General features: G+C 44.6%; 4 protein-coding genes across 6 annotated transcripts in view; all 4 read left to right on the top strand.

Annotated features, from left to right (window-relative positions):
- Positions 1 to 2,599, top strand: part of atp6ap1la (ATPase H+ transporting accessory protein 1 like a) — a 6,820-nt gene extending 4,221 nt beyond the window's left edge. Inside the window, exons 5-8 of the mRNA XM_035630170.2 lie at positions 1 to 112; positions 376 to 426; positions 1,056 to 1,293; positions 2,257 to 2,599. The exon at positions 1 to 112 is cut by the window's left edge and continues 43 nt beyond it. Of these exons, the coding sequence (XP_035486063.2) occupies positions 1 to 112; positions 376 to 426; positions 1,056 to 1,293; positions 2,257 to 2,517 (662 nt within the window). The 3' untranslated portion in view covers positions 2,518 to 2,599. The remainder of the gene's footprint in view (positions 113 to 375; positions 427 to 1,055; positions 1,294 to 2,256) is intronic.
- Positions 2,600 to 3,914: 1,315 nt separating this feature from the next.
- On the top strand, positions 3,915 to 9,052 carry pde12 (phosphodiesterase 12). Its single transcript, XM_035630146.2, has 8 exons — positions 3,915 to 4,782; positions 5,576 to 6,003; positions 6,106 to 6,211; positions 6,512 to 6,656; positions 7,255 to 7,333; positions 7,433 to 7,555; positions 8,085 to 8,290; positions 8,450 to 9,052. The coding sequence occupies exons 1-8, from the start codon at positions 4,175 to 4,177 to the stop codon at positions 8,567 to 8,569; spliced, it is 1,815 nt and encodes a 604-aa protein (XP_035486039.2). The 5' UTR covers positions 3,915 to 4,174; the 3' UTR covers positions 8,570 to 9,052.
- Positions 9,053 to 10,109: 1,057 nt separating this feature from the next.
- Positions 10,110 to 21,428, top strand: gmppb (GDP-mannose pyrophosphorylase B). Of its 3 annotated transcripts, none has more exons than XM_035630208.2 (10): positions 10,110 to 10,249; positions 12,572 to 12,779; positions 12,934 to 13,014; positions 14,229 to 14,277; positions 14,394 to 14,536; positions 15,290 to 15,448; positions 15,607 to 15,685; positions 18,796 to 18,923; positions 19,014 to 19,196; positions 20,329 to 21,428. In XM_035630208.2, exons 2-10 carry the CDS (start codon positions 12,651 to 12,653, stop codon positions 20,458 to 20,460), a joined length of 1,083 nt encoding a protein of 360 aa, XP_035486101.1. In that variant the 5' UTR covers positions 10,110 to 10,249; positions 12,572 to 12,650; the 3' UTR covers positions 20,461 to 21,428. The 3 variants fall into 3 exon arrangements, with proteins under 3 accessions (XP_035486101.1, XP_035486100.1, XP_035486102.1); XM_035630207.2 differs by having other exon boundaries at positions 10,130 to 10,249; positions 12,601 to 12,779; XM_035630209.2 differs by having other exon boundaries at positions 10,142 to 10,249; positions 12,575 to 12,779.
- A 4,670-nt stretch (positions 21,429 to 26,098) lies between these two features.
- Positions 26,099 to 27,500, top strand: part of lmcd1 (LIM and cysteine-rich domains 1) — a 12,856-nt gene continuing 11,454 nt past the window's right edge. The window contains exon 1 of the mRNA XM_035631645.2: positions 26,099 to 26,436. Within this exon, the coding sequence (XP_035487538.1) occupies positions 26,410 to 26,436 (27 nt within the window). The 5' untranslated portion in view covers positions 26,099 to 26,409. The remainder of the gene's footprint in view (positions 26,437 to 27,500) is intronic.

Consider the following 27,500-nt stretch of genomic DNA (forward strand, 5'->3'; position numbering starts at 1 on the left):
AACTGTCCCTGCGCTACGAGAAGCAGAGGCAACTGGACCTGACGGAGCGAGCCTTCTCCCCGCAGAAACCAGTGGACACCAGTCAGTCCGCCTGCAGCCTGGACAAGGCCACGTACGTGCACGCTACACCCGTCTGTCTTGAATGACCCGCCTGACCCCGTCTGGCCCGTCTCTCTGCCTCCCTGTCTGTCAAACCTTCAGCAGCATCGGGCAACATTGAAAACCCGTCTTGAGATGAGAACGGATGCTGCTGAAGGAGACGTAGGCGAATAAAAGGAAACGTGAATAAATGTAAAGTATAGGATTGTGTGTGTGTGTGTGCGTGTGTGCGTGTGTGCGTGTGTGCGTGTGTGCGTGTGTGTGTGTCTTCTGAAGGCTGGTCATGAGGTTTGGAGACGTGGACGATTTGAGAGGCCTGTCCATCCGGTGAGTCCAACCACCTGTTTGACATTCATGAGTACCAGAATGACACTCGATAGAATTCACCTCCACCAACGCCAAACAATCCTACACATGATTGTCTAGTTCTTATAGTGTGAAGATTGTCATGATGATTGATTTGTCTTGAAACATATTTCAAGAAAGTGTGTGTGTGTGTGTGTGGGGGGGGGGGGGGGGGGGGGGGGGGGGGGGTTTGACCGATATGGCTTTCTCAGGGCCGATACGATGCAAATTATTACTAATCTAAGAGACCGATAACCGATATTTGTCTGCGTTTAAAAAAAAAGTGTCAAAATTGAGAATAATGCAACCTCTTAACACAAAACTTTGTTGAAGCACATGTTGAATTTCGCAGAACCTTTCACCATGACCTCAACACACAAAGTGCGGGCAGATGTCTGCAGCGTTATTATGAAGCCGAACGAACAACCGTGGACGGGACGTTGACGAGGTGCAGCGAGTCGTGACCGCGGCTGCATCAGAGCCAAAGTAGCAGATGTTATGATGGAATTATCTCATCTTATAATCGGTCGACCCCCTAGTGCTCACCTCATGTTGTCCTGGCCGGACAGGTGAAACGGTTGGGACTGACAGGGTCTCCTCTCTGCTGTCAGACTGCAGCTGTCCAACACTTTCTACGAGTCCTCGGGTCAGTGGTGGTTCTCCGTGGACAGCGTCTCTCTGCTCTACAACGCGTCCGAGGAGGCCGTGTTCAACGCCAGCGAGGTGTACGCGCCGGCCTCCTCCTCCTACCACTGCCTCCACGTCAGCAGCCTGCAGCGCCACAGCGCCCTGCTGCGGCCCGTCACCGACCACGCCCGCCGCTGGGCCGTCACCTTCACCGACTTCCAGGTGACCTCTCCGTCACCACGGCGACACTATCACCATCACCAGAGAAACCATTCCTCTGAATCCCTCCTCCAAAAACTGAATGACAAACGATCATTTAGCAATTGTCACAGCTTCTTGTGTAACTACACACACACACCATCAAAATCAAAAACCATAAGAACAAAAGTGTGAAGAAAAGCATAAACACTTTTCTTTGTCCGCTTGCACAAGCTGCGAACTCAGAAAACAATCTACAGTCAAATCTTCACTCCGGGGCCAAGTTTGAGTCAAGAATTTGTAGTTGAAACAAAGATTTATTCAAATATATTCCACAATTTCAATCACAATTACATTTGAGTCTGAAAACCCTTATCTATAATGTGGTGACAGAGTTTCAGTGATCACAATCGATGTTTCAGCTTTCAAGATTCAAATTTCCACTTTTCAGTTTCGGTCAGCATGTTTAAGACCCTTTGTTTCATTCTCACTTTAAAACGGTTTTACACACATGCATGACTTTAGTGTGGATTGGTGCGCGAGTAAGACGTCTGTCATCTCTAGTACGTTCATGTGTCAAAACCCATTGTTTCCAGAAAAAAATTCTTGACTTGTTACTCGTCCGGTTTGATTCTTTTAATTGTTAATAACGACATAAATGACCAATAATAGGTTGAAGATCAATGGGAGGAACTTTATGTGACCTGATAAAGAAAAGTCAATGTGCTTAATTCTGTGTTTGCTAAGGCTTTGGACAGATGTTTCCTGGTATGAAAAGGATTTTTTTAAAGAAACTAATGACTAAAAAAAACACTGATATAATATATTGAACCTTGATCTTTAAGAAAAAAATCAAAAACTGTTCCACTCTTAGGTTTGAACTTTAATTCTTGTACCATAATACTTGTACAAGGATTCATGACTTTGAACCATCACATTACAGATTTTATCTTCTTGATTATCCCCCCCCACCCCACCCCTCCTCAGATTCAGGCCTTCAACGTCACCTCCAGTAAGTTCTCTCCCGCGAGCGACTGCGCCACCTTCCTGACGCCGGCCATCCTGATGGGCCTCGTCACCTCCCTCATCCTGCTGCTGGTCCTGGCCTACGCGCTGCACATGGTCGTCCACCTGAAACACATCGAGCACGACAACGACGAGCACAAGGCCGACGTCTACTCGCCCCACGACCCCGAGCAGCCGGAATACTGCTACGTGGAAAACAACGCGGAGAAAAACATTCTCTAGTGTCGCCGCAGGAAGATGATTAAGAGACTGTTTTCAGATTCTAAGCTGCTGACAGCTGATGCCACACCAATTTTATATAGAAAAACACACATATATATATATATATATATATATATTGTGTTTTGTAAATTGCCTATCGGTGGATTTCTTTATTTGTCTTTATAACTAATTAAATCTAAAAAAAAAATTGCATCTTTTGGTTTGTTCCATTTTTTCTCCATATTGTCGTCAATAATTTTCCTTGTCAGTACATTTTGAAGTGATTCTTCTTGCAAAATGAAAACATTTTGGCAGCCACAGACTCACCAGCACATATCAATGCTGTTTGCCCTAGTGTGTGACTGCAGCTGTAAGATGATCTGTCCAGCAGGCAGCATCATCATCATCATCATCATCATCATCATCATCATCATCATCATCATCGTGTCCCAAAAAAAATTGGAAAAGGACCGGTGTGAAGGATTTAGGAAACTCTAATGGCAGAAATGGAATACAATGTTAATGATTGTGTTTTCATTTGTGAATAATCACGTGAAACTAAGAATTATTTTTCTTTTATATATGTAATTTTTGATCGTACAGTTTGCTTCAGTTATTGCTTTTCTGTGTGGTTAAATTGCTTGTTTTTCAATTTAATTAGCTTTTTTAAAACAGAATCTATAGATTGATTTTATACCCCTTCCTTACCTTTTCATCTTAAGTACTGTACATCTTACCAACGCCCTTAGCCTTCTAAGTAATTACGTATGGGAATCCCATTAGGAATCTAAATAAGTGCTGGGAGTAAAATATCTGAGAATAGGCCAAACATGACTATATTTTTTACTATATTTTATATATATTTATTAATTTTTTTTAGTGTTTTTAATATTTTTAAAAACACTAATAATGTTTAAAAAATACTCAATAAGCAAAGCTGCAGCCCTAGAGAAGAGATGACGTTGATGGTGACACAGCACAAAAAAACAACAACAACAACAAAAAAAACAACTTAAAAATAAGAGTTATAGAAAGTGGCATTGCTTTGATACCAGTTTTCAGTAATAACCTTTTTAAAAGTTTAAATAAAGGTTAGAGATAAAGATAAGAGAACTTACTAAATGTAAGTACCTAACTGGAAATTCCTGAGCATGCATGTACTGCTCCCTATGAAAAGAATTGAGTAAGTAGTACTACAGTAGTTAGAAAAATCATCTATTTGTCAGATACTAAGAAAAATCAAAAACTCCTGGGGAAAACAGGGGGTAAAATGTATGATGACAATATTATATATGTGTGTGTGTGTGTGTGTGTGTGTGTTTTTCCCCCCTGCATAATCGCCTGAGCCGCACACTCCAGTCCAGTAGGTGGCGGTATGACATCCACAAACTGACTTTGCCAACCACCAATGAGCACCAACGAGGAAGAACACACGCGCAGAGTTAGCGGACCTCGTCAGAGGAAGAAGTTCTGACGTTTCACGCACAAACGTGTAAAAAAACAACATTATTACAAGTTGTTTTGATGCCGAGGTTTTGTTCCCGACGCCGGAGTGTTGTTTAGCTTTCAACCGAACCGCTGGAGGTTGGATTTTACTCGCGGTCTTCGCCCTCTCTTCCCGTTAGCATCTAAGCTAACCGGGGTAGCTACAGGACCGTCCCCTGTCACCGGCGGCTTGATGTTGAACCGCCTCCCCGCCGTCCTCTCTCTGCTGCCCCGCCGCCTGCTCGTCCCCTCGCCGAAGAAGACTCTGAGCGGAGCCTGCTGCCGCCGCCGCCTCCTCCTCCTCCTCGGCGGGATGGAACCGGCCGTGGTGAGGTGCCTCCCCGGCGAGCCGAAGCTCACCATCTCCTTCAGCGTGGACGGCAGCCACAAGCACATGCTGCGGGACCAGGACGAGCCGCTGGGGAAGGCGCTCGCCCGCATCGCCAACAACGTGGCCAAGGGCCAAGGGAAGGCGAAGAAGGCGAAGAAGCACAAGGGGCAGCTGCCGTGCGAGGCGCCGCCGCCGCAGCAGCAGCAGCAGCCCGCCGCGGTCCAGCTGTTCTTCGACGGCGACGAGGTGCCCGACACGGTGGCGAACGCGGAGGCGTGGCGCGACGGAGCCGTGCTGCGGGTGGGACGCGTGCAGTACGCGGTGCTCCGGAACGCGCCCGCCTTCACCGCCGCGGAGCTGCCGGCGTCGCTGCTGGCCGGGTTCCCCGCCTGCCCCAAGCTGGAGGTGGAGTTCGGGAACCTCGACGACTGCGAGTTCACCTGGTTCAAGGAAAACGCCGCGGACACGAGGTGACTGTGGGACCGACACTCTGTCCAGGAGTACAAGTGTGTGATCAGTCCTGCCTGTACTGATGCAGTCCTCCACACACACACACACACGCACCACGCACACACAAACTCTCACACACACACACACACACACACACACACACACAAACACGCACACACTCACACACACACACACACACACCACGCACACACACACACACACCACGCACACACAAGCACACACACACACACACACTATGCACACACAAAGACTCACACCTCACGCACACACTCACACACACACAAACACACACACACAAGCACACACACACAAGCACGCACACACACACACACACACTATGCACACACAAAGACTCAAACCTCACGCACACACACACACACACTATGCACACACAAAGACTCAAACCTCACGCACACACTCACACACACACACAAACACGCACACCACACAAAACACACCACGCACATACTATGAAGCTCAAATTTTATAAGTTTTAAAAATACAGTGTTTCCCGGAAGTTGTGAATCTGAAAAATCTGTGTTCGTAAGATTATTTGATTTTTACTTCGTACAGCAAGATTCAGGACACGAGTTAGTTTTGATTGCAGGATAAGCGAAGACTTCTCAAGAATCCCAGCAGATCTCTGCAGGTGGTGTGAAAAGAACAATGAAATTACAAGCACTAAAATGTTATTATTAATCACACTCATGTTGGGCCAAGTAGAACGGCCTGAGTCATTTAGTTGAAGAAGTGATGAGTCATCCAGATTTTCTTTTGTTCTTCTCGTCACAGCCCAGAGGATGCTGGGGGCGTTGAGGGTCAGGATCCAGGTTGGACTCAGGTGGGCTGCGGCAGAGTCCACGTCCCGTCCAATCAGGATATCGGCTTCAGGCTCAAGCTGCGCTGCACACCCAGAGACGGGAGTCGCGGCGGCTTGGCAAAGGAGCTGGTTTCCGCGGGAGCCGTGGAGGCCGGACCGGGGATGTGCACGTTCGACAACCGACACGCGTACACCGTCAAAGAGGCGGAGTGGCCGGCCGTGAGGGTGGTGTCGTACAACATCCTCGCGGACATCTACGCCCAGACGGAACTGTCCAAGACTGTGCTCTACCCGTACTGCGCCCCCTACGCCCTGCAGCTGGACTACAGACAGAACCTGATCAAGAAGGAGCTGGCCGGGTACAACGCCGACATCGTCTGTCTGCAGGAGGTCGACAAAGGTGATATTTGGGAGGACAAGATTTCGGCGGATATATATATTTAATTGCCAACGAGTGAAATCTTTCTATGTGTATGTGACTCACATTCTCTGGACTCTTCAGGGGTGTTTGTGGACAGCCTGACTCCCTCTATGGATGCCTTCGGTCTGGACGGAGTCTTCAGGGTCAAGGAGAAGCAGCACGAAGGACTGACCACTTTCTACAGAAGGTCAGTTCTGCCTGCGTGGAGTCTAGTCTGTTGCAGCCATAGAGGGGAGGTATTGAAGCGCTCCTGCTCAGGGACGCAGTCAGCATTTGATTGGGTTTTTATTCTTAGAGCACAGAAATTGGGTTTTCAGGTATTATTTTTAATTATGTTTTCAATTAATCAATTTTGGTTGATGCGGCGATATCAAATGACAATATAAAACTGTCGACCACCAAGAGATTTTGTGATACAGCAAATACTGTTGAACAAATTTAAGATCTAGATCCAGGTCATTTACAAACGACACTGTTTTGATTTTAGGTCAAAGTTCCGACTGCTGAGTCGTCACGACATCGTGCTGAGCGAGGCGCTGACCTCTGACCCCATCCATTCAGAGCTGCTGGAGAGGGTTTCCGCAAACGGCGCCCTGAAGGACAAGATACTGCATAGATCCACCGCGCTGCAGGTACTGCACCTCATGCGAGAGGCGTCACTCCCGTTTTTTTTTCGCCGTCGTGGTTTTTTGCCTCAAACTATGTTGAATATTTACTTTTCAGACACTCAAATATCAAAGTCGTTAAAACTAAAATTCACACATACTATCTTTATCAATGTAAACATACAATCAGAGTCATAGGGATTACATTTTTTTGCGGGGTGTGGGTTAATTAATTATATGACAATTGATAACATTACGGATAAGCTGATGCAAATATTTCCTACACTAAGTTTTAGTAAAATTTTGTTTCTAGGTGAAAAAAAAATCTAATTTAAGGTCAAATTATGAAATTAAGTGAAGGATTTGAAATAGCATGTACATGATAAAATAAGGAAACACAAATTTACTTAAAGTTTCATCTTTCACTTTAAGATTATGTGAAAATAAAATTGGGGTTTTTTTGATAACTAAATTTTTTTACAGTGTTTGGTTGTTTGGCAGTTTGTGGCTCATGGGTTAAAATATGCAGGCTCTATTTCCAACTGGACTCACAATCTAACATTTCGATTGGATTCATGAGAGTGATTGTTGCCCCCATTCCGTTAACCGGCATCTCTCTCTGCAGGTCAGTTTCCTGGAGGACCTGAAGGAACCAGGCAGGAAGGTCTGCGTGGCCAACACTCACCTGTACTGGCACCCGAAAGGTAAAAAAGAGCTCATTCACACCTCAGTCGCTGATAAGAGGAAGCAGTGTGACTGGAGTAATTTACATAACAACAAAGGTTTTTTATTTTAATTTGTAGGAGGGAACGTTCGCTTGGTCCAGATGGGTGTGGCCCTGAAGCATCTGAGTCATGTGATCGGCGAGGTCGCACCCGGAGCTCCTTTACTCTTCTGTGGTGACTTCAACTCAACCCCTAGCTCAGGTAACGCCATACAATTAAACTCGGGCTGTTGTCACCCATGTCCTTGCCAACGCTTGTGTTTTTGTTACATTGTTTACATTCAATCCGGTCAGTTTTGGTTTCACGTTGCCACTTCGCGAGCGCACTGAAGAACTTCATGTGACAGACCTACGTCCTGTCGTAATCGCCTGCGTGGGCTGGGTTTTGCCTACACTTGACTTCGATTGGTTGGCAGGCGGACGTATGCTGATGTCGATGTGTTGTCAATTCGGCAGGAAAACTTTTCCGTTTTCTTTTACCGGTTCTTTTTCTTCTTCTATGATAGCTCGCTGCCTCAACCACTGTAACTGGTCCAAAAGTCCGAACCATCCAATAAAAAATGTTCACGTTGCTAACGAACCGAACCATGGTTCAGTTTGATCCGAGGAACCTTTCACACCTCAATAGATATGTTGTTATGAGCTGGTCGCCGCTGTTCAACATTCCAACTGTGGTCAGTAGAAACAAAGTTGTCATCTTGCATGTCACCATCTCCTCTCTCCTGTGTCAGGTGTGTTCCAGCTGGTCACGGAGACTGCGGTTCCCCAGCAGCACGCAGACTGGAGCAGCTCGGGCCCGGAGGAGTCCTGCAGCATGGAGCTGCTCTCCGGCTTCCCGCCGCTGCGGAGCGCCTGCAACGAGCCGGCCTACACCAACTACGTGGGGGGATTTCACGGCTGCCTGGACTACATCTTCGTGCAGCCTGACAGCATGCAGGTGCCAACACTGATGCCAGACGGGCTTCTGACCAAATATAGTGCAAAATAAAGAAAATGTCAATTACTTTTACTATATTTTGCGTTTCCATCTGCTACTTTAATGTAAATATTAGAAATATGGTCATTAAGGTGAACTGTTGTGTGTGTACGTGTGCAGGTGGAGCAGATGATTCCTCTGCCCAGCCATCAGGAGGTCACCACCTACGAGGCTCTACCCAGTGTGGCTCACCCCTCTGACCACATCGCGCTTGTCTGTGACCTGCGCTGGAGCCCTTGACCTCTGACCATTTGACGTCTAGGACGAAAGACGCGGGAGAACTGCAAATACATTCTGACTTTGTATTTCTTTATACTTGAATGAAGTCCGAGGATGGTAACGTGTCCCTGCAAGGCTCACTCGAGATCAAAGTCCACAAAGACACAAATATTGTGATTTAGTTCATGTCATATTATTTATTCCTTAATATGCAATAATGATTTTTTCATCACTGATATTCAGTGTTGGGATTGTTACTTTAAAAAAGTAATGAATTGCACAATGCTTGTTGATTTTCTCCCCACAGTCACACTGGAGCGATAGATATCGTCAGCGTGAACTCACTTCTGCTGCTTCGGCCCCTTAAACAGCCGTTGTGACACATTTTAAACCAGATGTAAACTTATTGGTATAAATACAAGTATTTATTATTATGATCATTATTATGGTCAGTTAAGATGCTCATCGGTTCTGTAAAGTGTGAAATAAATGTTTTGAGTCTAATCAATTTCTTTAGTGACTTTTTTTTTTGGTTAATTGTTGTGACTTTAAACTACATTAAACACAAGATGCTGGACATTTCTCCCTGGATACAGGAACTGTCGAGTAAGATGTTGTAATATCAGACATCGCAAAAACAACAATATGCTCTGTCAGATTATAAATCTTTAGGTCTGAATTTTCATGATGATAAAAGAAATGTTTTTACCATCAGCACCCAGTACAAAGTTATGGTTGTTATCCATCGCATAATACGATCAGATGTTATTCGATCTATAACAATGGCATTATTTTTTTAAAGCGTCCTCACTATGAATATAGTAGTTGGTTACTTATTATTTCATTCAATATGTAAATTCAATGACTGTACGCACTAACTTCCGCCTTCCATCGCCACGCTGTTTTTCTGCGATTGGTCGGACGGGGCGAGGGGGCGGGACCAAAAGCGGAATGGACCACTGGGTTATATGCTGGGGGGCGCGGAGAACGTTTAAATAAAAGGTTAAGCGGATAAGTGTGACAGCCTTGATGCTATTGCTCTTTTTTTGTCAACGTTAAATAATTAAACATCAATCAGGTTAGTTTTCTTTTTTTTTAACAGAAAGAAACAGTTTTTTGATTAAGACTCGGGTGGATTTCAACATCACCGAGCCACTGACAGCTGGAAGCGGTGGACCGGAAACCTTGTGATTTGCTTATCAGAATAAAAGCATGAACACTTCACCTCTCCACTTTTCCCCCACTAAAGTTAAAATATTCGCAACACTGTTCAAATAAGAACTCAATAAATAAAGTTAGGACCTGATATGGACATTGAGATAAAAATGTGTGCGTGAATGCATATAGGTCTGATTGTGAGTGTGACGTGCGTTACATTTGTGTGTACGCGTGAAAGTTGAATAAGTAATAGTCAACTTTTATTTATACAGCCCACTGTCACAAATAACAACATTGACACGACAGGAATAATATGTAAAGCAAATGACACCCTCTGTTTTTATGAAAAAAAACAAAAACAAAAGCAAAAAACCCGTCTGTACAGAATCGATAACATCCTCGCTTTATTTTGAAACTGAGCACCGGATGTTGTCCGTGTCACCGTCTTGACGTGAGCTCGGGGTTTGAAACGATCATACGTGTCATTCCTCAGAGTTTCAGTCATTCACAAACGTCCCGGACACTTTTGATGAACTGACCTCGGTAAGTTCTTCTTGTTCACCGTCTTTACTCACACACACACACACACACACACACACACACTGACTGTCGCTCGTACTTCTGCAAATCAAGTCAGAGTTAGCTTGTTAGCCGTCTTAGCTAACGCGAGCTAGCAACACAATCACGGTTACTTCATTCGTGGCAGGAACCGACACAGGAGCTCGGTCTTGTGTGTTACTCTTCTCAAAATGTCCAGACGTAAAACATTCCGATGTTCATGCACAAATCGCCGCTGTGCCTCGGAGGCGACAGCTCCGTGCGAGTGTGTTGCTCACTCGTCTGAATTGTGGCTGCTGGTGTTATAAAGAAGTCATTACCTGTATTTATCTGTCACTCCCTGTGTGTGTGTGTGTGTGTGTGTGTGTGTTGTTGTTTTATTGACACGATGTGAGTACTCTAGTCATTAATATATTATACTATACTTGCTACGCAAATGAATACAAAAGTACTTTGTAGGCATCCCTACATTATACACAAGTACTTGTAGGGCAATACATAATGACATGAGTACCTAGTAGTCATTACTACATTATTACACAAGTACTTGTAGGCATTACAACATTGTGACATGAGTACCTAGTAGTCATTACTACATTATTACACAAGTACTTGTAGTGTAATACATAATGACATGAGTACCTAGTAGTCATTACTACATTATTACACAAGTACTTGTAGGGCAATACATAATGACATGAGTACTTAGTAGTCATTACTACATTATAACACAAGTACTTGTAGGCATTACAACATTGTGACATGAGTTCCTAGTAGTCATCACTACATTATTACACAAGTACTTGTAGGGTAATACATAATGACATGCGTACCTAGTAGTCATTACTACATTATTACACAAGTACTTGTAGGGCAATACATAATGACATGAGTACCTAGTAGTCATTACTACATTATTACACAAGTACTTGTAGGGCAATACATAATGACATGAGTACCTAGTAGTCATTACTACATTATTACACAAGTACTTGTAGGCATTACAACATTGTGACATGAGTACCTAGTAGTCATTACTTCATTATTACACAAGTACTTGTAGGGTAATACATAATGACATGCGTACCTAGTAGTCATTACTACATTATTACACAAGTACTTGTAGGGCAATACATAATGACATGAGTACCTAGTAGTCATTACTACATTATTACACAAGTACTTGTAGGGCAATACATAATGACATGCGTACCTAGTAGTCATTACTACATTATTACACAAGTACTTGTAGGGTAATACATAATGACATGAGTACATAGTAGTCATTACTACATTATTACACAAGTACTTGTAGGCATTACAACATTGTGACATGAGTACCTAGTAGTCATTACTACATTATTACACAAGTACTTGTAGGGCAATACATAATAACATGAGTACCTAGTAGTCATTACTACATTATTACACAAGTACGTTTAGGCATTACACCATTGTGACAGGGGTACAGAGAAGTCATTACTACATTATAACACAAGGAGTCAGTAGTCTTTACTACATTATTAGAGAATAACCCTGTAGCCATTACTGCAGGATCCCACGAATATTCAGTAGTCGTCACCGCATTTTTTCATTAGTACCCAGTAGCCATAACTACATTATTACTCAAGTACTCAAGTAATTATTACAGCATTTATACATGAGTACACAGTAGTCAGTACTACAGTGATTCACAAGTGCTAAGTAGTCATTTCTACATTATTACATCTACACTCAGTAGTCTAATTACATTAATACCCGATTACAGGAGTATTCAATTGTTGTTACAATGTTATCACACGAGTACTAAATAGTCTTTATTACATGAGGACTCAGCAGTCGTTTAAAAAATATTACAAGAGTTCTCTGGAGTTATTACTACATTATTACACAAGTATTGGTACTCATGGGTCAGACCACACCCGTCTTGGACTTCAGCCTTCATTTTGATCTCATCCACACACTTGTGAAATCGATCACTCTGTGTTTACCTGCCGGTCGGTCCTGGTGTGTCCTGCCCTGTGACGTGTCTCTGTGTCAAGTTGATTTTCCTGTTCGTCATGAAGAACCGTCCGTGCAATACTATTTGCTCTTACGTAGCAGAACATGTTACACCAGTCTTCAGCATCCATACATGGTTAACAAAAAGGACACGGTTTCTGTCTTTCATTGGATGATCATCTTTTAACTCATTATAGTTTCAGTCCAAGACATCAACAATTGAATCTGGCAAGACGTGATTGTGGCAGATTATTACATATGTTCTCTTTTCTGAAAAAAAAACCCCATTCCTTCTACCTTCATCAGTAGCTGTGACTCTCCTCTCACCCGTTCAGGCTGGTGTGTGGTCGCCCTGGTTAACGGTCGCTAACTTGCTACTCGAAGCATGAAGGCTCTGATACTGGTGGGCGGGTACGGGACCCGGCTGCGACCGCTCACCCTGAGCGTCCCCAAACCGCTGGTGGACTTCTGCAACAAACCCATCCTGCTGCACCAGGTGGAGGCTCTGGTCAAGGTACGGGAGGAGGAGGAGGAGGAGGAGGCACCCAGGAGGATTTAACTGCTCCGCTGATGTGTCATCAGCTGTCGTCTTTCTCGTCTGTAGTGAAGGTTGAATCCGTCACTCTGTGTGTGTGTGTGTGTGTGTGTGTGTGTGTGTGTGTGCGCAGGCCGGGGTGGACCATGTGGTTCTGGCGGTGAGCTACATGTCAGAGCTGCTGGAGAGAGAGATGAGAGTCCAGGAGCAGAGGGTGCGTACGACAAACAAACCCTGACAACAACTGTGAAACACTAACAACACACACAGGGTGTTTAACAGAGCACAGATAACACCTGCACACTGAGTAGGGACTGAGTAGGGCTGCAACTGACGATTATTTTCATAATCGATTAATCTGTCGATTTTTTTCGTTATTAGTTGTTTGGTACATAAAATGTCATAAAATTGTGAAAAATGTCGGTTGTGTCTCTCAAATCCTAACATGTTTTTTTGTCCACAAACCAAAGATATTCAGTTTACTGTCACAGAAGAGCAAAGAAATCATAAATTATTCACATTTAAGGAGCTGAAATCAGAGAATTTTGGTCGATTACTAAAATAGTTTGCGATTCATTTAGTAGTTGATTACTAATCAATAAATCGATTGCAGCCCCAACTCAAAGCCACTTTCCTTTTTTTGGATATGGCATTCTTTCAAATATATATTTTTTTCTGACACCGATTGTGATTCCATGCTTTTATTTAGTCGGAAGTGTAGATTAAACATTTAACCTTATCTTTCCCCCCCTTCACTTTTCGGAGGTCATAAGTCCGTAGTGGAAGTCTTTTCCGTGAAAACATAGTAACTGAGCTCTGCTCAAAAAGTTTTTCACTTTACAGTTTATCAATCCCTCACATATTTTACCGTTCATATGAAAGATTTTTTACTTTTTTATGTGGTCAAGTATCGTTACATGAAATCAATTAATAGATCAGCTGATTAAAAAAAAAAAAAAAATATCCATATAATTTTTGTTAATGAATTCATCAACAATTCTCCTGTTCCTCTGCTTCCTCTGTCGGTATCATAGTGAATTTATTATCATTGGGTTTTGGATTGTCGTATTGGTAAAACAACGTTGTTAATTTTTCACCACTTTATGACATTTTATGGATCAAGCAACTAATCGATTAATCTAGTAAATGATCGATAATGAAAATAAGCGTTAGTTGCAGCCCTATTGAAGATGTTACCTTGGACTTCCTGTAAATTGTGATGAAATTTTTTTTAACCTGTTAATTCACTAATAAAAATGACATTTGTTAATTGCAACACTTTAAGTGGTTTATATGTTACAGCATTATACACATTTGAAACTATTATCTGAACTCCTGGCACCTGATATAATTTGAGTTTAATATCAAAATTATTATTCTGCTGCTGCAGTTTCCTAAATGTTTCTCTGTTTTTTTTTTCCTCCTCAGCTTGGGATTCGCATCTCTCTGTCTCATGAGACGGAGCCTCTGGGAACAGGTGAGTTTTCTTTCCACCACAGACACGAAACCTGTTCCATCAGGAACAAGACTATGGCTGATATTAGCTAGATAGATAAATAGAAATTAGAAATCAGCGTGTGTGTTGGTCTACAGCGGGTCCTCTGGCATTGGCCCGAGAGCTGCTGGACGTGGACAACGAGCCGTTCTTCGTCCTGAATTCGGACGTCATCTGCGATTTCCCCTTCAAAGATCTTATGCAGTTCCACCGCAACCACGGCCAAGAGGGAACCATCGTGGTGAGAGAGACGGAGACGAACACACACAATTGGCTCTTCACAGGGAACTTTAGCTGCAGGCTTAGGTAGCTTATCTGATTCTGAGCTGTGCCACACCAAACGCTGACTGCTGTGAGAGAAACTGTCTGAAATTTTTCGGTCCGACATAGAAGATTAATTTTGCCAGAAAAAATTACATAAAAGAAAATATTATAATGTCATACTCACAATAATCAGACCATAATTGAATTCATAATTAATCGAGAAATGACAAATGGATATCGCAAAGTGGAAACTGTAAACGGAAAAAGTGAAATTGAAACTCTGTAAAGGTCAATCTTCAAAGCTTCAATACATGTTTTTCGTTGATCAAGGTTTTTTTCCAACAGAGAAAGGAAGTTTAACGAATACATACATGCACAGAGAAGTTGTTTCTACTAATAATTATTCATATTCATGAAGAATCCTCATTCATACATTGTCCCTGTTTTGTTTAGTTTTCATATCCCGTTTCCTCTGTAGTTTCCGTTTCCTTTAAGTCAGTAGTCAAATAACAGTTCATTCTTAGTTTTGATGTAAGATTGAAAATTCATAACTCATATTTAAATTTATATATTTATGTGTGTGTGTGTGTGTGTGTGTGTGTGTGTGTGTGTGTGTGTGTGTGTGTGTGTGTGTGTGTGTGTGTGTGTGTGTGTGTGTGTGTGTGTGTGTGTGTGTGTGTGTGTGTGTGTGTGTGTGTGTGTGTGTGTGTGTGTGTGTGTGTGTGTGAAGGTGACCCGGGTGGAGGAGCCCTCTAAGTATGGCGTGGTGGTGTTCGAGGCCGACACCGGGAGGATCCATCGCTTCGTCGAGAAACCGCAGGTCTTCGTCTCAAACAAGATCAACTCCGGCATCTACATCTTCAATCCCAGCATGCTCAGCAGGATCCAGGTGAGACTCTCACACACACTCACACACAGGTTCACACACACACACACACACACACACACACACACACACACACACTGTGTCTAAAGGACAATAATAAGTGCTGAGACGTAAAAACTGTGAAACTCCAGAAAAAGGACTCTGTGTCTTTGTGTTTGCAGCTGAGACCGACCTCCATAGAGAAAGAGATATTCCCTGTCATGGCGGAGGAGGGGCAGCTGTACACCATGGAGCTACAGGGTAACTACTACATTATAAAAATGTAGACCTGGGATGTTTTGTGATTGACTCGAGATAGTTTCTGGGTTCTGAATTAATGACTGAAGGATGAAAACCAACTGTTCAAAGTTTCTCTCTCATCTTATACTGTGTGGACAGAAGCTGACACCGTTCAGCTCCGCACCCACTCATGAAACAATTTCTCTCTGAGGAAAAGGAAAGACGATTTCAAGGGGCAGTGAGCGATTTTAATCCAATACACTTTTGGAGAACGTCCAGCGTGTATTTCCTCACGGTCCGCTTTACCCCGTAGCAAACCGACAGGGGACACTTTATGGTGGCGCACCGCTGATTCCATTTCCAACACGCATGCGACGTATTCTGGACCGCTTTGTGCAACAACCGTATTCAACACGACGTAGAAACATGGAGACTCACACGGAGGTCGGGTCCACCTCATGGAACTATATTTAACTCAATCACAGGTGATTATACATATTTGAACGCATAGGTATGGACAATATATTCAATTTCTGTGAATTAGTTCCTCTAAATATTACACACTGTAGCTTTAAGAGACGTTCTAGCGACAGACGCTACGACTCAGGGGCTTTTTGGCCTCGTGGTTAGCGCGTCAGTCTCCCGTACCCGATGCTGCAGGTACGAGCCCCGACCGGTGCAGTAAAAAAAATATTTTATGTTTTATGACATTATAAATCTGCAAAAGATATTTGGGTTAGAGTCAGCAGGTTGTTTTGGTGAACGTGGCAGTTATTTAGTCTCTGAACAAGAGTCGTGGAATTTGTCCTGACAAAAAACAAACCCAAAAAACTTCTGGCCGACCTCCACAGTGTGAATGTGGAAGTGGATTTTCAGTCGGGAAACACAGTCTCAGAATCTGGTGTCGGACTGAACATGAGGATTTTATTAAAACAATTGAATTGATTTCATGGAGCAGATGCTCATGGATATTTTTTTTCCGGTAGTAAGTGAAAATGCTTTAGTGGCGTTAAAACGAGTCCATACGTAACTTCAGCGTCTCTTGGAAAGATTTCGTTATATATGAAAATCACAGCTGTCGCTTGGCTTCAGAGATGAGACGCCACCGCAGGAACAACAGCTTCTCCAGTTTGCAGCTTTGGGAAAATATATAATCTGTGCCATTATACATAATCCTCTGTCGGACGGGAGCAGGCAGCTCCACATGGATTTATTTTATTTTATGTTAGAAGTACAATGGTAACAGAACATATTGTTGGGAAGTTGACCTGTGCGCTCGCTTGCGGTCTCTGCAGCTCACAGCTCCGCCAGACGTAAGTGTTTTTGTCTTCGCACCCACACTCCCGTAGTTCTGGAGAGGAGAAGCACAGATGGCAACAGAACAATGCATCAGCTGAACTGCGACAAGACTATACATTTCCAGAACAAATTTAAGCAGGAGGTTATCTGTTAATCGTGTGCTTCTCTACAATCCCCCATCCCTCTCTGGGAGCGATCAGCCTTGTCTGAAGCAGTGGAGGCATCAGACGGAGCTCCTGTAGTCCGGGGGTGAGGTCGAATTGTCCATCCTATCTACTATTCCTAACTACTATTCTTTGACCTCAGCGGAAAACGTCATGAGGTCAAGGAAGGGTGTAAAGGAGGACTCATAGGACTTAGGAAAAGCCGTCAGCGCTCCTTAGAGAATCCGACTCGACTTTCACTAAACTACGTCATCATGCTGGCGGATGTTCTTGATGCGTCTGTCGTGGTGAAACTACAAACTACAAAAACCGCAGCGGCTCCATCAGCATGTTTCAGTGTTTCACCACCGTGTGACAGATGTAATGATTCATATGTAACAGTAACTGACATGTTGACGTCTCTTCTGGGTCATATTCATACTCTTCTTCTTCTTCTACTACGGATTGAATCATTCACGTCCGTACATGGCGCGCCACGTTAAATATCGCTGCCGCAATGAATTGTGGGCCGTCTATCTCTCCTTAACTTTCGCATAGGAAGCTCCAGTGTGTCCTCTGCTAAAGGAGGTAGGAAAGGAAGCATTGAAGCTCCTTTCCTCTGCATTTAGAGAAGCCAAACAGCTCTTATCATGGCTGCTGATGAAATACTTCCGGGTTTAGGAAACTTCCTAAACCAATTTGACAATTTGACCTCACCCCAGGCAGGCAGACAGGTCCCAGAGTCCCAGACCCTGGTCCGGGTCCTAGTGGCTTTTTTTCCCTCGTGAGATGCATAAGAGTCTGAAACACTGAGCAGCTCCCGGCTTCTTTGAACTGTCAGAGGAGGATTTACTGTGATTTCTTGCAGATGATATACTGAAGTGGGGTTTATTTTCAGCCCGGATTTAATGTAAATTTTATTTCAGTTCTTTAAATCAGTTCAAGATGTGTGAACTGATTAACGCAATATTCATAATAGTCACAAATATGACACTCACAACAAAATAAAATCTGTGCAATTTTTAAGTTAAAGAAAGTAAAGTGTGCTCACTGACGCTTGACATATGGCACATTTCATATGGAGGTATCGTTATTTGTTTCTGAATTTTATTTGAATTTGAGGAACAGATATATTTTTTACATTTAGAGTTTTAAACACCTGAACCAGAATGCCAAAGTTTAACTCTTAAACACGAGGATTTAAAAAAAATTTTTTTTTTTATTTAGCACGAAAACACAAAGCAGCAAAAACACTACAACAACAAAAAACAAACTTGTGCAGGTGAGATTTTAAAAACCTCTAGAGGCTTATGAAAGCAATATCACCTTGATACACATTACAAGAAAATACAAACGAAAATACAGACTTCACGTAATCCACAGAATAAACAATAAACATTTCTGGTAGCAAACATAAAGTTTGCAATATAGATGTATTGCAAACTTTATGTATTGCAAACTTTATGTAAATATGAATCCTGAGAGTTTGCAAACTCTCAGGATTCAAAAAACTAAACGTTCCTAAAGATGAGGATAACTGCTGAGTCTGTCTCTGTCGATCATGTGACCTCGTTCTTCAGTACCTCACCTGCTGGAGATCACAAGGAACCTCCTGGTTTGGTTTCCTTGTTTCCATGGTAACTAACTGCTAGTTGTTTCTCTGTATGCGGCCTGTTTGTCTGTTTCCAGGTTTCTGGATGGACATCGGTCAGCCTAAAGACTTCCTGACAGGGATGTGCATGTACCTTCAGTCGCTACGACAACAGGCTCCCGAGAGGCTGCACACGGGGCCCGGTTTCCTCGGCAACGTTCTGGTGGTGAGTGGAGAGGCAGCTCGTAGACGACAACGGCGGCGCTCTGTCTAAGAACTTCATTCACTCCGCAATGACTTTTCTTCCCTCTGCAAGGACCCGACGGCTCAGATCGGGGACAACTGCACCATCGGCCCCAATGTGACCATCGGCGCCGGCGTGGTCGTGGAGGACGGCGTCAGGATAAAGCGCTGCACGGTGATGAAGGGGGCGCGGGTCCGGTCGCACTCCTGGCTGGAGAGCTGCATCGTGGGGTGGAGCTCCTCCGTCGGCCAGTGGGTGAGTAGTGTGGAGGGTCCAATCACAACCGATTATCCGTAAAACTGGCGGGGTCTGAACCGTGACGCGGAGAGAAGCGACCATGGCAAACAACCAAGATGGCTGCCGCTGAAGAAAGAGACTTCACTTTGACTAAAAGTACCTGATATTTTCACATTTCTCTCACAAAAACAACAACACTGGTTCACAGACATTGTGGAATCATCAACACAGACATCACAGACATCACAGACATAACAGACGTCTCCTCTCTGCTCTGCTTTGTTGACATTTTCACATCGCTCAACAGACGCCACGTGATTCGTTCCGTTCCAATTGCGTCTGGCATTTTGGTCTACATCCATCTGAAACGCCTCTCTGAAATTTTTAAATGATCTCAGTGTGTAACTATTACACAGCTTTGGAAAATAAAATGACCCCCTGGTCTGGATATGAAAGTAATGGAGAGAATTAAAACCCAGCAGGAATTTAGTTTTAGTTCATGATTATAAATCTCATACAGGAAAAGAAACAAGTAACAAAAGTATGACATATGGAAGCCATAGTGAAAAATAAGTCAAATTGACGCTTCTGCAAGTATGAGTTTAAGAGGGATAAATAAAAATCAAAGACACTGGTAAAAAAAAAAATACTTTTGCAAATTCAGAGGATATAAATCATTAAGTCACTTGTAAAGTACTTGCAATGACGAGCCGACACAGTCATTCAATTAGTCTTTATTAGCCTTTTAGAATTATGCGAATGTACCACATGAAAAAAGGTGATAGGAGTGGTGGTATACGTTCACCTTGATGACATGTTGGAGGAGTGCGGGGCCTCAAACTTCCCGATCATCTCATCAGCCCATTGCAGCTGGTTCTTGTAGTAAAATTCCAGTTTTCCAACTAGGTCTAAAATTAGACTCTTCAGTCAGGCTAATGTCATCATCCATTGTAACGTCGCATCCGTCACTGCAACAAAAGAATGTAAGGCGTGTCTTGTGATGCGTGTGCGGACACAGTCACTTTGTCATGGTTGTTGTCAGGTGCGACGACGACGACGACGACGACGACGACGATGATGATGATGATGATGATGATGATGATGATGTTGATGAGTCAACTCTGTGTTGTCAATGCCCTGTCACCACCAGGTCCGCATGGAGAACGTGACGGTGCTGGGCGAGGATGTGATCGTGAACGACGAGCTTTACCTGAACGGTGCCAACGTCCTGCCTCACAAGTCCATCAACGAGTCGGTGCCGGAGCCGCGGATCATCATGTAGCTCCGGGTGGAGGAGGAGGAGTAGGAGAAATATGAACTCAACTGAACGCCCAAACTGTGCCAGGGAGAGAGAAAGAGGGGGGTGAACACACGGGCAGAAGGAAGGAAGGGAGGAGGAGAGAAAGAAGATGTCTTTTTTTCTTTATTTGATTTAGTTGGACTCGTTCTTTGCCCTGATTGGCTGCACCCTCCGTCCGTCGGACACGATGGAGCATGTGATCTGGGAACGAGCAGGCCGGCCCGTCGGGCGTATCGCTTCAGGTGAGACGTCGAAATGTCCCGACAGTGGCGGACGACGTGAACACTGACTTAATAGAAAAGGGTGGAGGGGACTAATACTGAGTGTACTGAGGGAGGAGGAGGGTTAGAGAGCGATATGTGATCTGTTTAGATTCACTACTATGCATTTACATTCACCTGGACAGTGTGAGTACGGTGGCCCCGAAGGGTCCCACACGACTACAAGCAACATGCTTCTCTGGTGGAATCGTGGCGGATGACACTTGAGATTTTCAGATTGCGTACGTTCAAAACAAAATGCAGCGTTTAGTTATAATCAAAGCAGAACAAGCTGTAGACTCAACACCTGACGTGTCCGTCTGACTGATGAATGTGATCTGAACCGTTTTTATATAAAACATATTGATTAGAGCAGCTTTTCTCTAATGTCCTTGTTTTTTTTTTTTTTTTTTACTGTTCTTTCTTTTTAATCATGAAAACTATTTGCTTCAACAGAATTTATATTTTTCAGCATGTTTCTCATCGGTTTGGGTTTTTTCTTTCTTGCAGTTCAATGTTGTTATTGTTGTTGTTGTTGTTGTTTTTGAGCGTTCCTCTCCAGGTGAGGCTGTTGGGAATTTCACTCTGCGCTTTTAGAAGGATCGATTCATCGATTTAGTTTGGTCCATAAAATGTCGATCGTGTTTCCCAAACCCCCAAGATAAAGTTATGTTTTGTTCACACACACCAGAGATATTTAGTTTACTGTCACTTTTTGGACTTTTATTTTTTCATAAAAACAACTTGAACCAATGAATTGATTATCAAAATAGTTTGGCGATTCATTTAGTAGTCGATTGCTCATTTATTAAAGGGGCAGTAAGCGATTCTAAAGAAATACAGGATATAATTGCAAATATTTCCTCACGGTCCGCTAGCCGACGGTTCAGGGATCACGACCCGGCCAGAGCAGTAAAATCACAACAACAACAACAACAAAGAGAGAAACAAGCCTCTCTCCAAAATCGCTTACTTCCCCTTTAAGAAGCTGAAATCAGAGAATTTTTGAATTTGTTTTTCCTCATAAAAACTACATCAGCCGACTAATCGATTATCAAAATAGATTAATTTACTCGTCGATTAACTGTTGCAGCTCTAGTCTGAACCCTTTTTTCGAGGCGATCCCTTCCGGTGGCTACTGAGATTTCTAGTTTGACTGACACAAGAAATGAAAATTCTGACATTTTGAGCGAACGTGAAGCGCCGAGTCTGTTTGGAACAGATGAAATGAAGGATGTGTAATAACGTCGCCTCATCCTCAACATTACTCTTCTTGAGATTACGACGGATCACGGAGGTTAGAAACCTCTTCTTTTTTTAACCTGCAGCAGGTGATTTCAGCCGATCTCTGAACACGATGCAGTGGATCTCTACGTGCGGTTGTGATGCAGTTAGTGACGAACGGATACTGAGCATGTGAAGACTTTTGTGTCTGGGTGAATGAAGTCAATTCTTGTAATAACATTTGTTTTAAAGAAGAGAATAATATAATCTACCGAAAGTCACATCTTGTCTCGTCTCTATTTGTTTTCATTCTACGATATTTACGTCCACTGTTCCACTGGCTCTAATCTTCAGTGGGAGTTTGTCGTGGTTGCCAGGGGGATGAGAACACTCTGATCCTCTGCGGCTTCTCGTCCAGAACTTCACATGGATGCAGCTGCTATGTATTTTCAAAACCAAGGAGATTTCCCAAAAACCCAGTCTGCATTTGTCCCGGCCTTTTCTCGGCTCTTGTACCGCAGCTAACTTTAAAATTCTCAACCCACGCTGTGAGTCCATCTGTAGTCCTGGACGGTGGTCGGTGGTCGGTGGGGTGGATCGGTCAAACCTCTGGATCGTCGGGAAGCTTCTGTCTCAGAATCAGCACCGTTTGAATCCAGAACCACAGGACCATCTCCTTCATCGCGGTCCAGATGTCGAAGGTCAGGTTGCCCAGGTGTTTGGCCACGCTCCATCAGAGCTCCTGTGACCGGCCGTGGGTCGTCCAGCAGGGGGCGCTGCTGGACTCTCTCCTCTGCAGCCTTGCAAATGATCTGCATTCATAAATCGCTTTTCATACTGCACCTCTATATCTTAGGCTTTGTCCGTCACTCACACATCCATTCAGGGTCAATTTAAGGGTTCAACGTCCTGGAGGAGCCGGGAATCGGACCACCGACCTTCCGATCAGTGGACGACTCACTCTACCGGCCTGTAGTTCTGCAGGAACTGAGACGTCTTCAGCTCCTCCTCTGTGTCTCTGACTGTGAGAGAAACCTCTGTCGTCTTCTTCATCATCTTCAGCTCCTCTTCCTCTTGTTGGGACCGGTGTAGCTTCTCGAACCGCTTCTTTCTCTCGTGTGTCGAGCCTGGACCCAAACGCGTTCTGCTGTTTGATCACGGTTTCACAGCGGAGGCTTCAGGGATTTATAAATTCATTTGAACTTGGAAATTTGATTCCTTTTCCACGATAAAAACAATCTTTAAAAAACCAGACTGGATGACATTTTCATCTGCATAAATGCACAAGATGATCAAACTGGATCCACAAAAAGACTGCTCACATGGTCCTGTACACTTTAGAGTTCACCAGAGAAGCTCACAAGTGTAAAGCACGACGCTTATTTGTAAATGTATTTAAATATATATATATATATATATTTACCTGCAACGTTTAAAAAAAAAAATTTGCTGAAAATATTCATTCTACAAACGTTGCTGCTGAAGAACGAAAATAAAGATTTTCAGGTGGTTATGAAACCTTCACAGAGATTATATCACATTTCTGTTGTTATGAAAAAAACACCAACAAACAATTTTGCAAAAAAAAAAAGAAAGATTTAATAAGAGTTCGACAGTACAATAATTTTCTTTGGCGTTTTCAGACCAGAAATGTTTGTTTTTTTGTTCTTTTTAAATGAGGGGGAAGATTTTTTAAATTTATTTAACATTTTGACAATAAAGTAGCAATGCCTATAATAAAGTTGAAATGTGGAGATTAAAGTTGAAATGTGGAGATTAAAGTTGAAATGTGGAGATTAAAGTCGAAATGTCGAGATTAAAGTTGAAATGTCTCTAAACGTCCGTGTTGTGGTTCCAGTTCATCAGCTGTCACACATCCACGTTGACTAACGTTAGCAAAGCTCCGCTAACTGCGCGCCTCTCGAAATTCATCAACAGTTGTTTTGAAATTGAACGTTATCGTGTCGGGACGCACGTCGACGTTCATGTTGCAAACACCCGTCGTCACCGCGTCGTTTCTTCCCGATTCAACTGTCAATAATTATATCGCAACTTTACAGCTTGGTTAGCAGCTAGCGTTAGCTTAGCAAACCGGCTAACAAAACATCAACATCCGGTTGTTTGGAGCTGAAAAGTTCTTACAGGTCACAATTTTCTACTTTATTCTTGACGTAGTATTTCGACTTTAATCTCGACATTTCATCTTCATTCTCGAAATGTAAAAAAAATGTTCTCATTTTTTTCCCTTATCCCTGGCCCTAATGCTCTTCCGTACCAACGTGTCCTATTAGTGAGAAAGTCTCATTTTAAACAATTCTGGACTCTCTGTTGTTGCCTGTGAGAGAAGTGAACGAGGTGGACCGGGGAGGAGGCCGCCGCCGCCGTCCCTGTGCACGCTCGCAAGTAAACCTCAGACATCCCGCAGACGGGCTGTGCAGAATCGAACAGTGGCTCCCCCCCAGCATGGAAACGAGAGACTCTGGTTCACGGGACAGTTCCGAGGCATCAACCTCAATAATAATCGATAATTGCACGGTTGCGCCAGGCAAATTGTTTCTTTCTGCGGCTGGGGAGACGGCGGTCGATGGAACGCGGAGGTCATGTGACCTTGATTGCATCATGGAGGTGTTGGAGCCAGAGCAGCACAGGGTTGTTTTTTTGCTCTTTTTTAAGGTGCTCGCAAAGGGAAACGGAGACGCGGCATTGCTGCGGGTCGAAGTCGAGGGACTTTGGAAGATGCAGAACTCTGAAAAGTGCAGCTATTGTTCTGAACATGAAGTGGAGGTAAAGTTTTTTTTGGGGCCCTGCGGTCAACATTCTTCAGAGCCACACACTGAAAAAAAGCTGCGGAATGAGGAGGAGGAGGAGGAGGAGGAGGAGGAGCACTCTGGAGTTTCTATTGGCCGAGCACTTTTCCACACTCCATTCTGACTGGCTGGCCAGAGTGCGAGCTGGGAATCCCTCAGGGCTCTCTCTCTCTCTCTCTCTCTCTCTCTCTCTCTGTCTCTCTCTCTGTCTCTCTCTCTGTCTCTCTCTCTCCCTCAGGGCTCTCTCCCTCTCCCTCTCCCTCTCTCTCTCTCTCTGTCTCTCCCTCTCTCTCTCTCTCTCTGTCTCTCTCTCTGTCTCTCTCTCTCTCTCTCCCTCAGGGCTCTCTCTCTCTCTCTCTCTGTCTCTCCCTCTCTCTCTCTCTCTCTCTCTCTCTCTCTCTCTGTCTCTCTCTCTGTCTCTCTCTCTCTCTCTCTGTCTCTCTCTCTCTGTCTCTCTCTCTCTCTCTCTGTCTCTCTCTCCCTCTCTCTCTCTCTCTCTCTCTCTCTCTCTCTCTCTGTCTCTCTCTCTGTCTCTCTCTCTCTCTCTCTGTCTCTCTCTCTCTGTCTCTCTCTCTCTGTCTCTCTCTCTCTCTCTCTGTCTCTCTCTCCCTCTCTCTCTCTCTCTCTCTCTCTGTCTCTCTCTCTGTCTCTCTCTCTCTGTCTCTCTCTCTCTGTCTCTCTCTCTCTGTCTCTCTCTCTCTCTCTCTGTCTCTCTCTCCCTCTCTCTCTCTCTCTCTGTCTCTCCCTCTCTCTCTCTCTCTCTCTCTCTCTGTCTCTCTCTCTCTGTCTCTCTCTCCCTCTCTCTCTCTCTCTCTCTCTCTCTCTCTCTCTCTCTCTCTCTCTCTGTCTCTCTCTCTCTCTCTCTCTCTCTCTCTCTGTCTCTCTCTCTCTCTGTCTCTCTCTCTCTCTCTCTCTCTGTCTCTCTCTCTCTCTCTCTCTCTGTCTCTCTCTCTCTGTCTCTCTCTCTCTCTCTCTCTCTCTCTCTGTCTCTCTCTCTCCCTCTTGGCCTCAGATTAAAGAAACACAATGAGTCCAGTCGGGCCTCACTGCACCAGGTACACAGTCCTCCCTCCGGTGCCGCTGGGCGACCAGGACTGAACTAACTAAGTCTGGTGTAAACTGTTCCCTCAGCAGAGAGCGGGGAGTCATCAGCACCATCACTCTCAGTCGCATCTCCCTCTTCACGCCGACGTCTGGCGCTGTAAGGTCACACGGGGGGGGTGAATGGAAGGCCGGGGTTAGACGGTGCAGGAGGTGGGACACCAATCACACCCCCCCCCCCCTTCGGCGGCGTGTCGGAGCAAAGTCAGGAGGCGTAGGGACCTGCTGGGGAGGAAGAGAAGGAGAGAGAGAGCAGGGGTCCTCAGCTCAGGGTGAAAAGAACCAGGTGGAGAAGAGAAAAGGGTCTTTGCAGCGAGAGGTCAAAGCGAAGCGGAAGGGTCAGGAAGGAGATCGGACGTCTAGACGGTTAAATTGCTGTGGGCTGAAGGAGAGCGAGCGCCGGGGGGCCGAGCGGGCGGCGGGCCCAGGCGACTGTGGGCGGGGAGAGAGAGAGAGAGAGAGGGAAGGGAGAGGAAGTGTGGTCGACAGGAGAGGAATTTAAAAGTCCCATTGTTCTGCCGAGGAGCCGAGGAGACGACATGGACGCGAGCTCAGCCGCGGCGAAGGTAGGACGCCGGGGAGCGATTACCGCGCGGAGCGTCCGGGCTAATGAGGAGGTCGAGGGGTCAGGGGGTCGCCGGTCGGGGAGCTGAGGAGGGCAGCTCTGAAGTCTGCCAGCAGCCTCCTGAAACATCCCACGTTTGGGTTCTCCGCTCCGTCATTTCACCTCGTTGTGTAAGACGTTCTTTCGCCATCCACTTGGCGAGCGCCGCGTCGCCTTTCCCGACGTCGTCCTTGTCAGCCGTCGTCACAGAAGCGGTTACCCTGATATTTCCTGTCAGGTTGTCAACTATATTTGGGATTCACGCTCGCCGCCGCACGTTGATCTGCAACAGCCCGCGCGACTCGTCCGAGCTCATAGTCAACCTTGCATGCAACGCAATGGATTCTTGGCGTTAATATTAATATTAATATTAATTCATACTAATATAATTCAAACCACTGAATGAATGAATGAAATGTGTCCTGCCTGCAGCGGCTTACGAGGCTAAAGGATAAAGGATTCAGAACCCCTGAATATGTTGTTGACAAATACACTCAAATGCTGCTTAAAATATTCTTCTTCTATTTCTTAAAGGCGCATTTTTATTATTCTTTATTTTGACTTTTGCTCCGTGCAGATGAAAGATATTCGAAAAGTCAAAACGCGTCCATGGCCACGAGGACCCGACCCTGCTCCGCCAGGCCTTCGTCTGCCGCAGATGATCCCCTGCAAGTCGACCTCTGCTCGTCTGTCCAGAGGTCGCACGCGACCTGGTGGATCAGTGTCACCTGTCGAGGGGGTTTGGATCCCCACGATGGAAATAAGCGCCAACGCACACAAACGCACGCTGGCGAACACGCGTGCGTGCGTGCGTGCGTGCTTGCTTGCGTGCTTGTGCCACGCGAGACTTCAGACCTCACGTCGTCTGACCTCAGTCGGGTCACGGCCTGTTTTCCTTGTGTTTGTTTCCCCTCGAAGCCTTTTGACCCGTTGGCAGGTTTCTGTCGGCCCGAGCGGCGGAAGCACTGAAGTTAACAGAACCAGTCAGAAGTTTTGAAGGTTGCGGGTTATGTTTTCGGGGGGGGT

The sequence above is a fragment of the Scophthalmus maximus genome, chromosome 6, assembly GCF_022379125.1.
Source record: "Scophthalmus maximus strain ysfricsl-2021 chromosome 6, ASM2237912v1, whole genome shotgun sequence".
Classification (NCBI taxonomy): domain Eukaryota; kingdom Metazoa; phylum Chordata; class Actinopteri; order Pleuronectiformes; family Scophthalmidae; genus Scophthalmus; species Scophthalmus maximus.